Below are 16,824 nucleotides of genomic sequence, written 5' to 3'. Positions count from 1 at the left end.
GGGAGGGAGAGGTGGGGCACACAGGGAAAGGGGAGCTGCAAGCACATGCTAGACAAGTATCATTATGCCACTCTACCTGAAAGCAGAATATTGCATATGAGTTAATCAATAGCACGTACAAACAGTAAGAGATAAAATAAAACTGAAAACTGTACATAGGAGAGTAACTCAATTAACAAAGAGAACCCCAAACTAATAAAGATAGAAAAAAAAATGTTCAGTCTTATCAATAGTCAAAAAGGTATAAATTAAGACAATGAGATACAGTTCAATTATCTGTCATGAATGTAGATTAGCATGAAGCAAAGAACTAAAAAAGTCCATATCTTTTAAACCAACAATTCTACTTTTAGAAATTTATCTAAAATAATCAGATGTTCCCAAATTTCCCAAGATGACTTTTAAAATTAGAAGATAATTCATGTTATTGAAAAGATCTGGTAACCATATATAAAGTTTCCATACACAAGTGGAAGGGAAAAAAAGACTGAAATACTCTAAAATGTTAATGGTATTTGGTAGAATACTTTCTTACTTTCTAGTTTAAATTTACCTAATTTGCATTAATTTTATTTTTTTGTTTTTATAAACTTTATCTTTAAACATTTTTTTATTTTGTTGTGATTTCTCATTCTTTTTAAAGAAGTATTTATTTAATTTACTTATTTTCTTTATTTTTTTGGGCTGCTTCGGGTCTTAGTTGCAGCACTCGGGATCTTCGTTGTGGTGCGCGAGCTCAGTAGTTGTGGCGCGCGAGCTCAGTAGTTGTGGCGCGCAGGCTGAGTTGCCCCACAGCATGTGGGATATTAGTTCCCCAACTGGGGATCAAACCCACATCCCCTGCATTGGAAGGTGGATTCTTTACCACTGGACCACCAGGGAAGTCCCATAATTTGCATTAATTTTAAAATGAAAAACTTAAAATTCATGGATTAACAATGAAAAACTTTGTGTCTGAGACACAAAAATGCATTTCTCCAACTTGACTGTAAATAAATATACAGAATCATCATTATCAGGTACAACCTGTCCGTGGAGTAAATCGTGTCTTTGAAGTTAACAGTTATGTTTAAATCAATGCCTTGTAAACCTTTAATACAACTTTTCAAAATTGCTGAAACAAAATTTTAAAAATAAAATTTGCCATTTTAAATCTTTATAACTGAAGCCTCTGTGCACATAAAACCCAAATCTGAAAAATTTCTTAAATATATTTTTGACATCTGTGCATTAAAGAAAGCATCCCTTTTAATTACTGATATATGATTTACTCCCATGTAAACTCTATTTACTTTCCAGAGAGTCAAATCCTTTGAAACGCAAATAATTAACCAATTTTCCACTTGCTTAGAGGACTGTCTGGAGACAAGACAGGTCTGGCATTAATACAAAATATACCTAACAATAGAGCAATTTACATGGCTCTTTAAAACAGAGATGAGAAAAAGAAACTGCACTGTTCTCCTGCTCCTACAGAGCAGGGTCTTTACTTTGACTTAAACACTACAAAATAGTTCTATTTATTTCTCCATAAAAGTCACTTTTCAGACTTCTAAAGCTTCCAAGCCAGATATTTTTACAAACAACAAACCTGCAAATAATATTCTCAAGTTTAAAGAGTTTTAAAATTTTTCATACTTAGATCTACACTTCTTTACCTTACTACACTTTCCCACAAACACAGAAACTTTTCTCCTGGTTCCAGAATTTAGAGAAGTGCTTTACAAAATACACACATATAAGTTCAAATATATACTGTTAATATTAAATATGAAACCACTTTCAAGTTAACTACTTAAGTTTCTACGTGCTTTATGAAAATAGAATATAGTAATATAGCAAACAGGAGTTTAAACTTCATCACTTTTTAATTATATCACCAACTCCTAATTCTGTTACCATTTGCTGCTGGCAGGACTAATTTTCTAAGTAGTTAATTTCTGACAACTCACTTGCTACCTTGCTTCAAAGTATGCCCTAATTTATTCTTCAACTAAGACTAACTCCCTTACAATTTCCAAGGGTCTACCCTTCACTCAAACTTTTTACTTTAGAACCAAGGCTGCCTCCCCCGAATCAGGGCTTTTAACTCCTTCAGCTCCACTTACTACAACAGGTCATTTTTTATTCCTTACCTCCATTTTGATTCACTGAACTGCGATCAATCCTCAACTTCCTTTTCACTTGTTAGAGAAATAGGTCAGGATGTGATTTTAGGAAATGCCAAATATTTTATCCATGCCATTACTCTACTAGCATAGACGCCAGGTTTCAAAATCACTTTTACTGTGCCTCACTAAGTAAACTTTGTGTCCACCCAAAGTTGGCCATAAAACATTTTTATGAATTAAATAGTTCCTTCCAGACTTCAATCGAAGAAATAAAAATTTGTTCCAGGATATAAAATCATCTGATTAGAAGAAAAAAAATTATCTCATATATTATATATTTTATCTATACCTATTTTTCTCCCACAAAGTTGTAATGACTAGATCTATACAAAAGAATGGGATTAAAACTGAAAATGTTAACATTTATAAAATCCCTAATTAATTTTAAATTTTAATTGTGAATATAAATTAATAAATGAAACATAAACACCTAAAAGCATATCTTAAGTGTTAAACATTGATTGCATCTATTGCATTATTGTGGATGACTTAAAAACTCCCAAACTGCATCATTCTTAAACTTTGGCGAATCCTTCCACAAATATACATTACAGTGCCTTGCTACCTTGCTTCAAATATACAAAAGTTGTTTAGGGAGCCCTCTCCCTTCATAAATAGACAAAGATCAGCTGCTCGAAAAACTTCAGAGTAGCCATGTGGGGCTGTAGACTGGGCTCAGGCAGCCTCTTACAGTACTCTGTCAAATCACACCACCCCTCCCGTTTCCTTACCTCTAAAATGGAAGGAAGGTAAAGGCATATATAAAACACCTAACTGGTATGCTGGCATCTGGTTGGTATTTAATGAGCAAATGCAGGATTCATTTCCTGTCCTTCCCTTGAACTGGCTCCACTGGATTACTTCTTAAAATAGCATGTAAAAACTAAAGATATCCTTTGAACAAACTTAGGATTCAGGATCAACAAAATAACTTCCAGAGCCACTCAGTAGCTAAGATATTGTTTTCAACCTGACAGAAAATAAGATCAAGCAACAAAACAATGAAAATGGTGTTAAAACCTGACTTTTTTGTGTTTTTCTTTAAACAGCTTTGAGATATTAATATACCATAAAACTCACCCCTTTAAAATGTACAGCTCTGTAGTTTTTGCTATATCCAGAGTTATACAACCATCAACACTATTTAATTTCAGAATATTTCATTACACCTCAAAGAAATTCCATACCCATTAGCAGTCACTTCCCATTCCTCCCTCATACCACCACCAATAAGCTACTTTCTATCTCTATGGATTTGCCCATTTTGGATTATTTCATATATTTAAAAAACCCCTAACTTTATAAAATATGCTCTTATATTTACTCAGAAATGGTTAAGGCCTTTATAAAGATTTGAATGTATCTCTGAATCCCAAATGTGGCTATCCTTTCTAAAGTGATTTATCATCCAGCAACTCTTAATTACAGTAAACTAGATAATATATGACCATTAATGTTTAAAAGAGTATTTTATGTTTCTTAAAAGCTTAAAAACGATATTACCATAAATTTCCTTATTATAGGTTTCCTTTAAGCAGGGTATTATAATTCTACATCAGCTAAAACTAACCTCTGACAAAAGGAGGAATAAAGTGGAATACTCATGGTAAAGTGCATAAAGATATTTAGGGGATATTGCAGAAAAAGATTTACAGACTACAGGGTTAGTCAACTATCGCTCTCCAGAGTAATAACACACCTATAGAGGGACAGTGGGAAAAGTCCACCCAGGGGAAGGCAGAAAGTGGGTGAACTGTCTATAAAGACTCTAAATAAAACAATAAAACTGTTTGAGAATTTTATTTATCACCAAATACTAGCAATTCTAAATAATATCAGGGATAAAATATTCCTTCCCCTAAAACATTTTGTTGACTGAGATTCTTGTTTTAAACTACTGCTGTGGTAACTGATAAGTTTTTAATACATAAGCATCAAATCTGTACATTTTTATTATGTATCCTTTAATAAGCGATCTATTCTAAGTGGAATTTCATTAGGAAACCTTCCAGTTATATGATCAGTGCATAGAACATGCAGATTCGTTACACCTGTTCATTTGGAGAATGACTACAAAGAGGTTCAGGACGGCCTGCACTCTCCTCAGGGTCAGTTTACGTCTGCAATTCTGTAGTTCCTATGTTTAAATGGTACGTTTAAAGTATGACAGCTGTTTGCAAGTCTTCTTTCCTGATATATCTTTTTTTTCCTGGTGTAAATACTTAAAAACAGCCAGAATTAGTCTTTAACAAAGAAACACAAAGCTTGATGATCCATGAACAAAAATTATGGAGAATGCCATTACACATAATTTCAAAGATGTTCACCAATCATAACAGAGACCTACACTGAAACTCTGGGTGAAAATATTTGTGAAAATTTTTTGACTGAGAGTATATTTGGAAGTCACTAGAATCGATGCCAAAAAAAGACATGGACAATTTTGTGATTTCTAGAATTTACTGTGAAGTGAGCTTTTTCTAAATTTCTGCTAAAGGAAACATTATGTTTAAGTCATCCCAACTACTGTATATGTGCTGCTTCACATACAACCTTTAGTAATTAGAATTAATGAGAAGTGTTTTTTCAGTCACTTACAGGTGAAGGTAAAATTGCTAAATCTGACTATAACTGTCTACTGAACTCAAATATTGTGAAAATCAACTGACAATCATTGACAAATATGCAGAAGTTAAGGCTTAAAAAGAAACTGGATTATTATTCATTACTGTGACAGAGCAGGATGTAGATAAAATTTTCTACTTTTATCAAAAAAGTATTAATGAAATTTTAAAATATTAATCAATTACTTCTCTCTGTTGTAATATTTATTTGTAACCGGCATGAAGTTCAAATTTCTTTCCTGGCCAATTTCATGATTATTTCTGAGAACAGTTTTGTTGTAGAAGATGAATATGTTAAAAGAAAAAAAAGAAGAAAAAGAAGAAAGTTCTGCTCTGGATGTCAAATATGCTAGGTACACTACTGCTCTACGATCTCTTCCAAGTGACCCACATGGATTTACACCAAAAGTCACAAATTATCCAAACACCAATTATAACTTTCAAGGGGTACTTGGATGACCCTCTACTTTTCACTGAGCCCTGCTATCTCCCAACCGTCCCCCAATCTAAACCTTGGCTTCTAATTCTTTTTTTTTTTTAAACATCTTTATTGGAGTGTAACTGCTTACAATGGTGTGTTAGTTTCTGCTTTATAACAAAGTGAATCAGCTATACATATATCCCCATATCTCCACCTTCTTGCGTCTCCCCCCTCCCACCCTCCCTATCCCACCCCTCTAGGTGGTCACAAAGCACTGAGCTGATCTCCCTGTGCTATGCAGCTGATTCCCACTAGCTATCTATTTTACATTTGGTCCATGCCACTCTCTCACTTCGTCCCAGCTTACCCTTCCCCCTCCCCGCGTCCTCAAGTCCATTCTCTACGTCTGCATCTTTATTCCTGTCCTGCCCCTAGGTTCTTCATAACCTTTTTTTTTTTTTTTAGATTCCATATATATGTGTTAGCATATGGTATTTGTTTTTCTCTTTCTGACTTACTTCACTCTGTATGACAGACTCTAGGTCCATCCACCTCACTACAAATAACTCAATTTTATTTCTTTTTATGGCTGAGAAATATTCCATTGTATATATGTGCCACATCTTTATCCATTCATCTGTCGACGGACACTTAGGTTGCTTCCATGTCCTGGCTACTGTAAATAGAGCTGCAATGAACATTGTGATACATGACTTTTTTTTTTGCCGTATGCGGGCCTCTCACTGTTGTGGCCTCTCCCGTTGTGGAGCACAAGCTGCGGATGCACAGGCTCAGCGGCCATGGCTCACGGGTCCAGCCGCTCCGCAGCATGTGGGATCTTCCCGGACCGGGGCACGAACCCGTGTCGCCTGCATCGGCAGGCGGACTCTCAACCACTGCGCCACCAGGGAAGCCCACATGACTCTTTTTGAATTATGGTTTTCTCAGGGTATACGCCCAGTAGTGGGACTGCTGGGTCATACAGTAGTTCTATTTTTAGTTTTTTAAGGAACCTCCATACTGTTCTCCATAGTGGCTTGGCTTCTAATTCTTAACTCCAGAGTTTCACTGGATTTCTTGTTGAATTCACTACTAACCTGTACAATGCTTCATCAGTATTATCAAAGTTTCTATGTATTTATCCATGAATTCACAAGCACCAATAAAGAGCTCTAACTATAACACAATAAAAAGTAATTGACAAACCATGCAAACATTGAAAAGGATCAAGGTGACTGGAGCATAATAAATTACAATACTGTTTGAGCAATCTTCTAGTTCTCAAAAAAAAAAATCATGACAGTACATTTTAATTACACTTACTATTAACACAGAAATGTAGACATGTCTCTTCAAGACTAAGCTCTCAACAGATCTTAGTAAGGCCTAATACAAATTTAACTATTACCAACTCTACCAAAACTTCAACTGTTAATAGCTAAGCTGCTTATCCAATATACTACCTGATAACATAGCGTAGCTTGTTTTAGGTTTATTATTAAATCTGCGTGCTGTTGCTCTTAAGTATGCTTAAAAAAAAAAAAAAGATTCCACATATTATCTCAACAAATGTTATCAATAGCACTAAAAGTTCATCATTTATGTTAACAACTTTTTTCCTATCATGTTATCAAGGTGTATCTGAAATGAGACATCTATAGAAAAGTAACCTGTCATACAACTCAATATCAAAAAAACCAAACCCAAACCAAAAATGGGCAGAAGACTTAAATAGACATTTTTTCAAAGGCACACAGATAGCTAACAGGCACATGAAAAGATGCTCAACATCGCTAATTACTAAAGAAATGCAAATCAAAATGACAATGAGGTATCACCGCACATGGGTCAGAACGGCCATCATCAAAGTCTACAAATAAATGCTGGAGAGGGTACGGGGAAAAAGGGAACTCTCCTACACTGTTTGTGGGAATGTAAATTGGTGCAGCCACTATGGAAAACAGTATGGAACTTCCCTAAAAAACTAAATTAGAACTACCACATGATTCAGCAATTCTATTCCTGGGTATATATCCAGAAAAAACAAAAATTCTAATTCGAAAAGATACATGCACCCCCAGCGTTCGATACCAGCACTATTTACAATAGCCAAGACGCAGAAGCAACTTAAGTGCCCATCAACAGGTGCACGGATAAAGAAAATGTGGTATATATACACAACTGAATATTACTCAGCCATAAAAATTGAAATATTACCATTTGCAGCAACGTGGATGAAACTAGAGAATGTTTAGTGAAATAAGTCAGAGAAAGACAAGTACTATATGATATCACTTATATATGGAATCTAAAAAATAATACAATGAATCTATGTACAAAACAGAAAGACTCCCAGACACAGAAAACAAGCTTATGGTTACCAAAAAGGAGGGGGGGGGCGTATGGGATCAACAGATACAAATTACTATATATAAAATAGATAAGCAACAAGGATTTACTGTATAGCACAGAGATACCCAATATTTTGTAATAATATAATAACATATAATGGAATATAATCTGCAAAAAAACCCGGAATCTATACTACACACCTGAAACTAACACAATATTGTTAATCGACTATGCCTCAAAAAAAAAGTTTCCTGTAATGATTAAGTGAATTATATTCACTTGGGCTCCATGTCAGAGGACAGCAACCTACAATTTGTACCTGGTAAACAAAAAAACACTCCCACAAAAATATACACATACAGGGACTTCCCTGGTGGCGCAGTGGTTAAGATTCTGCCTGCTAATGCAGGGGACACGGGTTCGAGGCCTGGTGCAGGAAGATCCCACATGCCACAGAGCACCTAAGCCCGTGTGCCACAACTACTGAAGCCCGGGTGCCTAGAGCCCGTGCTCCACAACAACAGAAGCCCGTGCACAGCAACAAAGACCCAACGCAGTCAAAAACAAAACAAAAAAAAACTCCCACAAAACAAACAAAACATACACATACAAAAACCAACTACCATTTTGTCAACTTTTTATTAGGTACTTTTATCTCCTGAATTCTGATTCACAAGATTTACAAGCCAACTTTTCCATTACTCCAATTTTTCTCTGAATCAGTTCCTTATCATATGTCCACACATTTTTCTGAAACAAAATACTAAACAAAATGAGAGACTAGGGAGAGGAATATTTTCAACAAGAACATCAGTGATAAATCCTGCTACAGAAAGCTCTGAAGAGCCAGCTTTATTCCACTCACCATAAAGCCAGACCTCTACTGTTGTCAGAGATAAGCAATTCTCTGAGTCAAGAAAGAGCAGAGGAACAAAACTATAACTTTTAGTATCCCAACTCCTGTGATTAACAGCGTGACATTGTCAAATGAGTCAAGAGAAACCTCCAATTTTACTTCTGTTGCCCTGGTCCTCTACATCTCTTCCACACAGTAAGAACCGTGTTTCAAATCTTTGTCCACTTCTTTAGATAGACCTCTCAAAGAAGAAAGGAATGATCAAAAAGCAACCAGACTGACATTACAGGTTAAAAAAAAAATGCTTAACATACAATGCTCATCATATGACCTAAATTCTAGAGGACAATCATGCCTAGTAATCAATAGGTAAAATATACAATAGTTCATACAGAACAATTTCCAGTGGGAATAGGAAGAGTGGCAGGCTCCCCAATGAGATGTGGAGCTCAATTCTTCCTTCAGAGTAACATGATTCAAGACTGACAGCCCAAGTGAATAAGAGCTGCAAACTCAATTCATGTATTAAAATTACTCATAAAGCTTAATTTGTCTGATTTTAAAGATAAACACAAATATAAAAGCACTCATATTTTCTTCCTGCACTTCAAAGTAGCATTATATGCATACCACACCTCGATACAGTAGTTCTCACAAAGTAACTCCAGGATCCTGGGGGTTGTGGGGAGCGGTGTGGGGAAGAGGGTGTCTGAGCTCCTTTCAGTGGTCTGTGAGGTAAAAACTGTTTTCATATCAATACTAAGACATTTCTTGTCCTTTTCATTCATTTTCTCACAAGTATACAGCAGTTTTCCAGAGGCTACCTGATGCAAGAGACTGAATGAAAAAGTATATACAAGAATTCAAGTTTTATTAAACATAAGTTTAAATGAGATTCACAAAAATATAAAACCATGTCACTCTTCTAATTTTTTTTGTTTTGGAAATGTTATTTTTCATTAGAAATTTTATGTTAACATGCAATAGGTACATTATTTTTAATAAATGTGTTTCTCAGCTTAAATTTCTGATATGGTAAATATCAAGATATAACCCATAGATACAAAAGCTCTCTGTGGTCCTTAACTTTTAAGAGTTTAAAGGAGCCAAACTCCAAAGTTTGAGAACAGCTGTCCTAGAGAAACTCTTCCACAAAGAGACATGATTGAGAAAGTTCATTGCAGTGTTTGTCAGTAACAAATGAGAAACAAATGTTCATCAACTGGGGAACCAGATAAATAAAATATGGTCTATTCAAGCAATAGCATACTACACAGCAGTTAGAAAGAACTAAATCTTAATATACAGTATTAATAATGTTTAAGCAAAAAAGCATTGTGGAATATGTACAACATACTACTCATGTATATCAAAATATAGAATATTGTTTAAGAACCAGAGATTGATATTATACTAAATTCATTGATTGCTTCTGACTGGGGGGGGGCAGGGATAGAGGGGATGGGAGGAAAGAAGGACTTTATAATACTTTATTTTAAAATTAAAAACACATAAATAACAACTGTCAATTCCTGTTATATTCTCTGCACATTTTTTGTACTTTAAACATCTTAAAATCACAGATGTTGCCCCCCCCAAAAAAAAAGTGAGGGAGAGGGAAGAGCTCTTCTTTTGGATTTAGCGAAGACTGATTAAAGGCTAAAAATGCAATCTACAGATTTAAAAAATCCTATCTATAACCTTTATCCATTCAACAAACTTATGAACTACCAAACCCTTCTTATTAAGGAGTGTATATAAACATAGTAGAACACAATTAAGTATCACTGATTTTTTTACTCATCTTTCCATCTTTTACAACACTTAACACAGTGTCTTGCCATAAAACTCCTGTCAAAATGCCTTTAATAACCTTGGCTTTTTTTATCTTCCTTCCTCTCTTATCACAGATATACTGACCTCTTCTACCTGTGCCTCAGATCTGTCCCCTTCCTCTCATCCACAATTTTGCTCTAAGTTAACCAATCCCTCTAGCTGCTTTAAACTATGCTTTTTTTTTTTTTTTTTCACATTCTGTCCCTCAACATGCTTTAACTTCTATGCCCATCTAATAGAGACCAGGGCTTGAACACCACTTACTTAGGTTAAGACTTTATATATACACACTATATAAACATACCAAAGGGCTAGCACCAGTGCCTACTACACTGTTAAATTATTCTTCCTTCCCTTCATCCTTGAAGCAACTTTTCCCTGGGAATACCTCACAACCAAACTTCTAAAACAACAAAAACAAACAAAAAACCCCAACTACTTTACATTTGCTACCTCTTATTTCCTTATCTCTCCTATCACCATTCAACTTTAAACTACAGATTCCATTACCCTCAAAGAATTTTGTGGCCTTTTTCTTACTTAAGTCTTAACCTGTGACCACTCCCCTGGTATTATATAAAATATTATCTTCAGGCAGCAATTAAGAGGGGACCATCTGTATTCAAATCTCAGCTCTGCCATTAACTAGTAGTATGCCCTTGAGAGAATTATTATTCAACTTCTTTGAAAATCAGTTTTCTCACCTATAAATGGACGTCTACGCAAGGCTGTAGGAGTATTAACTTAGATATGTATATATAAAGTGACTGGCATGCTATATAGATGCTTATTAAATATTAATTCCTTTGTCTCCCCCTCTCAATTTTCTCTAGGGCACATCTGAGAGTGACTCCCTGATGTCTCCCTCTAATTCTTGCTTCCAAGTTTGAGTCCTACATGACCAACTGCTTGCCAAAAATTTCTACACGACTGTTCCACTCAAACTCAAGCTGTTCAAAATCGAGCATATTTTCCCATCCACTAAATATACTTTTGGTGACTGCTTGTCATGTTAACAGCATCCCCCCTCTCCCAGCACTCAGAATGTGGGGGCAAAAGGTGCTTCTAAACCTAGATGTCAAGTCCATGGATTCTTCTGGTCCACATCCTTCCCCTCCTCTCCACTCCCTCTACAGACATGCCAAGTTCAGATTCTACTTGCTTCTCCTACCTCAGTCCCCAACCCGCCAAATTTCTCCAAACCTCTGCCTTCTCCAATATATACTACAAATCAAGCAGTATTTTGATTATCACTCCACTATTTAAAACCTTCAATTTATCCACGACCTGGAAAAAAAAATGGAATTCAAACACATCAGAGATGTAAAACTTGTCAGACCCAAAATTATTGATACCTTAATGATTCTTACTTTCCAGTAATCTCAGGAGTCAAACTACTGTTCCTTATTTCTCACCACTGTAGCCTCTGAATTACTTTTCCAACACCTTCGGAAATCCTGAGACTGACACTTTCTTCTCCGCCCAAGTCTAATCCCCCACAGCCATCCCACAGTACTCTACAAGGGCCCCAAAGGAAGCCATTCTATCCCATATTAAAGCTACTTGCCTAAGTTTTGTGTCCTCTATTAGTTTAGGCTCCTATGGGACAGAGGTCCTCAGTAGTAGTGCCATCGTATTAAGGACACAGCTTTACAGCTAAGCAGGTTTGCAAAATGAAGATTTGGGAGATTTGAAGTTACAGATTTGAACTAATCAATAACATTTCATGAATGGGGGGAATTAACTGAGAAGCACTACAATCAGGCAGGCACAAGGAGATGGATTTTAAAGTCAGACTATTTTCTCCAGAAAAAAGTGTTTTGGGAAGAAAGTCTGGCAGAAGAGAGTTGGAATTGGTAACATACACCTAACATAATGCAATTTGCAGTGATAAAGACTAGGAATGGAAATAGAAATTATTTAAAGAGGAAAATGATCAATGATAAGAAAATTCTCATTTTGTACATTTAAAAAGGTTAAAATACCATTTTCCTTTTTCAAGGAGTCAGTATCATTCCTAATTTTGGTTTTCAAAGTAAAAACTACTGATGACATGTTTCCCGAATTAACATAAGACACTTTGCTTAATAATGTGCTTAATGTGAACTTCCATAATGTCTCAATCAGAATTAAATACTTCTGATCTTAAGAATACACTAAAAACCCTCCTCTTTGTTCGTTAAAACCATTCAAAAAGTTTTTATCTTGAGAAAGAAATGTAGTTATCTTCTAAAAAATTGTATCATTTCTATAAAGTCTCATTCATTCAACAAGTATTTGCCAACCATGTGCTATGCTGGGGGGGAGAAAGCAAAGAACAGAAACTCCCTGCCCTCATGAAGCCAACATTCCAGTGTATTTTGCCTTAAGGAAACAAAGTCAACTTCCAACCCTGAAATCTTTGGAGCATTATCACAAATTCTCTAGCCATCAAAAATGAGGAAATACTATTTCATCATTTTGAAAATAATCAATACTGAACTTTACAAGACACTGCCCAACTTCTGCAGTTAAGACATGTTATGTATCCATCAGCTGAAGACAAATCATTTCTAGGATAATTGATAAAGCAATAAACGGTGCTAACTGCAGTGTTAGTGCAGGGTACGATATTATAGCACTGCAAAGTGAAAGTTACTGCACCCTAATTCTGTCACAAGTGAAACTACAAAAATCTCACTGTGAGGTGCGCCAAGTTTTTAACGCTGTCCCAAGAAATCTAGCACTACACTACATCTGACTTCTTCAGTGCTGGGTTTATCTTTAGTATTTGGAAAAGGAAGATAATCCAACTCAACACATGACAATTGTTTCCATTCTGTAACTACATTTTAAATCATCAATGGTCAAGACCTCTCCCCTCAAATCGATTCTGAAAAATAGAAATGTGTGGACTCTAAACTTCAAAAACAGCACCTGGAATGTTTGGAGATACAACCAGAGAGCTTTAGGGCGGCAGGCAGCTTTGTTCCCGGTTTTGGGAGGTTTTCACATGTAAATGCTCCCAAAGAAGGGAGCCGAGGATTAACTACCGCGAGAAGGGTGCGAGGGTGGGGGACTGGAGGCCAAAGCCGGCATTCTAGCGGTCTAAGGCGGAGCGAATACTCTTCCCTCCCATTCAACTTTTTAGGTGTCACGTTGGGGCCACAGAGCCCATAAGAGGGTTGGGTTCACGACTCGGTAAGATAAGGAGCCCCGTTTATTAAGCCCATTTCCCAAGTGTAGGAATCCCGGGGGAGAGAGATGAACACCCTCTCCAACTCCTCCCCGACCCGGGATCAGAGTCCAGCCGCTGTCGCGCCGCGGCCCGAGCAACAGGAGAGCCGAGGCCGCCGCTCCGCCAGCCCTGCGACCAGCAGATGCTCCGGCTCCCCCCGCCCCCTACGCCCGCCCGCGCTTCTTTCTTAGCCCCTTGCGGGCTCCCGGTACCGCGAAGCCAATACGGGGCTGGAAGGAGAGAGCGAGAGCACCCGGACCTGAAAGGGGGAGAAGTTAGAGGCGCCGACGCGGGCTGGAGGAGGCCGGAAGGGGGCGAGAGGGGCAGCCCGAGGTCGCCGCCCGGGAGTGGGAGGTGGGGGAGGGGTGTGGGGTCGGCTCCCGCGGCCGCCGCGACCTCCCCGGGCCACAGGCCGCTCCGCGCAGGCCCCGCCGCCCCGGAACCGGGGCAGGAAGCGTCCCCACCCCGACCTAAGCTTTAAACCTCAGGCGGCAGGAGAAACGACGCCCCGACTCCACGGCAGGCCCGGCACCCTCCTGTTCCAAGCACCCCTTTACCTCTTGGTTGAAGGCGTTGACGGCGTCCATGTTCGCGCTGCGGCGGCGGCTGCTCCGGGCCCGCCGGTCACATAGACCTCGCGCCGCGGCGAAGCGGGGCCGGGGAACCGGCCGGGCCTGAGGGGCCGGCGGAGGCGATGAGCTGCGGAGCTGGAGGCCGGGCAGGAAGAGGCTGCGGCCGAGGCGGCGGGGCGGGCGGCCGAGGCAGAGGCGGCGGGGTGGCGGGCCCCCTCTCAGTCCCGTTCGGAGGATAAGGAAAAAGAGGCGGCGGCGGCCCTGGGCTCCAACATGTCCGTTTGGTGGTGGCGGCTGCGCTCTGCGTCTCGCTGACACGGCCCCCCGCGCCCTCACGCACTAGCCCACACTGGCCCGACCGGCAAGCGGGCGGGCCTCTCTCTCCACCTCGCCAGCGGGATGGCGGCAGCTGCCCGAGTCCACGCCGCGCGGGGCACGCTGGGACGGCTCGGGCCTCCCAGCTCTTCCTGTGCCCGGCTCCAGCCCCGCCCCGCCCCGCCCCGCCCCCGCTGGCCCCGCCCCGCCCCGTCCCGCCCCGCGCGTGCGCGCGCGCCGCCCGCCCAGCCGCTAGCGCGTGACGCCGGGCAACGGAGCGCTTTCCCGCCCGCTGCGGCCGCGGGCCGAGAAGTCTGCTTAGCCCAGAGACTGGGTCCCCGAGAGGGGCGCCGGCGAGCGCGGGGTCCCAGGGCCAGGAGTCTGGCACGGAGAGGGCCAGTGCACACGCGCGCCCCTGCCCGACACGGCGCTCCCCGGTGCGTTTTTGTGTGCCATCCTGCCCAGGCAGGCCCTGCACCCGTCAGGGCTGGCGGTCTCGGAGCCACTTGCCCTCCGCTGCCTGGAACAAAGGGCTCAGGATTTGACCTCAGCCCGCTGAGCGTGCATTTGCAGGCTCCCGTGCAGGCTCTGTCGATGCAGTCCTGTGTCTGCCCTAATCGTGAGGGTTAAATCTGCCTGAGCTGAAGCCCCGAGAAGGACATGCAGGCACTGGATATCCACGCAGGCTTAAAGGAGCCCCTGTGCAGCCTTGTGCCGCGAGAGGAGTGGATTCGCTAAACACTAATATCGATTCCCCAAACCACGTTGTTTCCTTTTAGGTGGAAAGACTGTTCTGATTAACTTCCCGTGCAACCTACTGCCTGCCGGGCACTGTGCTGTGTTCTGGGAATATGGAAATTAAAAGATACTTTTCTTTCCCGCAGGCAGCTCGATTTAGTGGGAGAGGATAGGCAAATGAGCGGGTAATAACTAAAGCATGTTAAGTGTTAGGGCAGAGACTCTGTGGAACAAAGGACAAAGATATTCATCTGACTGGAAGTTCAGGAAAGCTTTTTAGAGGAAGTGGCACCTGAGCTACATCTGGAAGAAGCAGCAAGAGTGGTTGGAGAAGGCACTGTGGCCTAACTGAGCTTGAGGAGTACTGTGGCATTACCCAAGGAGGACGAGCTGGAGCTTATGGAGTAAGGAGGAGGACTGAGACCAGGTTCTGAAGAGCCTCTGTGTCCTTCCAAGGAGTTTGGGTTTTGTCCCCAAGGCAGTGGGAAGCCATTGAAAGCTTTTAAGAGGAGAGTGGTGTCATTCAATATGCTCTTTCACGACTAATGTGTAGAGTAGCAAGAGTGGGGTCAGGGAAAGAATAGCCCTAGCCCTCAGCCCAGGGGATGCTGAGAGCTTAAGGCAATGGAGTAGAGGAGAGACAAGGTCAGGTAGTTAAGAAGGGAAATGGATGGGTTGGGACAGAACAACTATGAGGTTAAGGAAGAGGGAGGTATCAAGGAGGATGCTCTAGGTATTTGCTTGATGAAGGACATGCGTGGTGGGTTTATAAGTTAGGGAATATATGGGTAGGAAGGAATGGGTTTGAGTAAAGGCACAGTAATGGTTTAACACTTGTAGATCGTTTACCATGTGCCAGGGTCTATCTGACATGCCATTCTGTGTTATTTCGTTTAATTTAACGGGCTTCTGTGTGACGTGGCTATTGGTAATGCCCCTGTTTTATAGTTGAGGAAGTGAGACCCAATTCAGTTAGCTAACATGCCCAAGGCCAGATGATCTCCTTCTGGTGCCTGTGGAGTTTGCCCCTGGTGCAAATAAGTGAAGGTGTCTAAGAGGCAGTTGGGTAAACGCGTGTGGAGTCAGGAGAGATGGTTGAGAGCAGGTGGAGGTCTGGGAGTCAGTAGTGCAAAGCATGCTGGGAGGAGCTGAAACTGACAAAGGGACACGAAACTGGAAACTCAGCTATGTGAGGGGCAAGAAGCTAGAGTGAGAACAGGCCGAGAAAGAGCATGGGAGAAGCAGTCAGCCTGGTCCGGTGCTGAAGGTAGAAGTCAGCAAGGTAAAGGTTAGAAAGTACCTGCTAGCAACTGGGATCTCAGGAGGAACGTTGGCAGGAGTGGAGAGGGCCGAAGCCAAACTGATGTGCCCTCAAGAAGGGAATGCAGGGACTTCCTTGGTGGCACAGTGGATAAGACTCCGCACTCCCAATGCAGGGAGCCCAGATTCGATCCCTGGTCTGGGAACTAGATCCCACATGCGTGCCACAACTAAGAGTTCTTATGCCACAACTAAGGAGCCATGGAGCCGCAACTGAGGACCCCCCTTGCCACAATTAAGACCTGGTGTAGGGACTTCCCTGGTGGTGCAGTGGTTAAGAACCCGCCTGCCAATGCAGGGGACACGGGTTTGATCCCTGGTCTGGGAAGATCCCACATGCCACGGAGCAACTGAGCCTGTGCGCCACAACTACTGAAGCCTGCACGCCTAGAGCCCGTGCTC

The 16,824-nt window shown here is 40.9% G+C and overlaps 1 protein-coding gene across 2 annotated transcripts in view; it reads right to left on the bottom strand.

Annotated features, from left to right (window-relative positions):
* SCAF4 (SR-related CTD associated factor 4) overlaps window positions 1-14,326 on the bottom strand; it is a 56,441-nt gene extending 42,115 nt beyond the window's left edge. For both annotated transcript variants that reach the window (XM_029214581.1, XM_029214582.1), the window contains exon 1: window positions 14,035-14,326. In XM_029214581.1, coding sequence (XP_029070414.1) covers window positions 14,035-14,064 — 30 coding nt within the window. In that variant the 5' untranslated portion in view covers window positions 14,065-14,326. The remainder of the gene's footprint in view (window positions 1-14,034) is intronic.
* Window positions 14,327-16,824: the final 2,498 nt, after the last annotated feature.

The sequence above is a fragment of the Monodon monoceros genome, unplaced genomic scaffold (genome assembly GCF_005190385.1).
Source record: "Monodon monoceros isolate NGI ecotype Baffin Bay Population unplaced genomic scaffold, NGI_Narwhal_1 Super_Scaffold_11, whole genome shotgun sequence".
NCBI lineage: Eukaryota > Metazoa > Chordata > Mammalia > Artiodactyla > Monodontidae > Monodon > Monodon monoceros.
The sequence above is the reverse complement of the archived record's forward strand: the minus strand, read 5'-3'. Positions and strand labels throughout refer to the sequence as shown.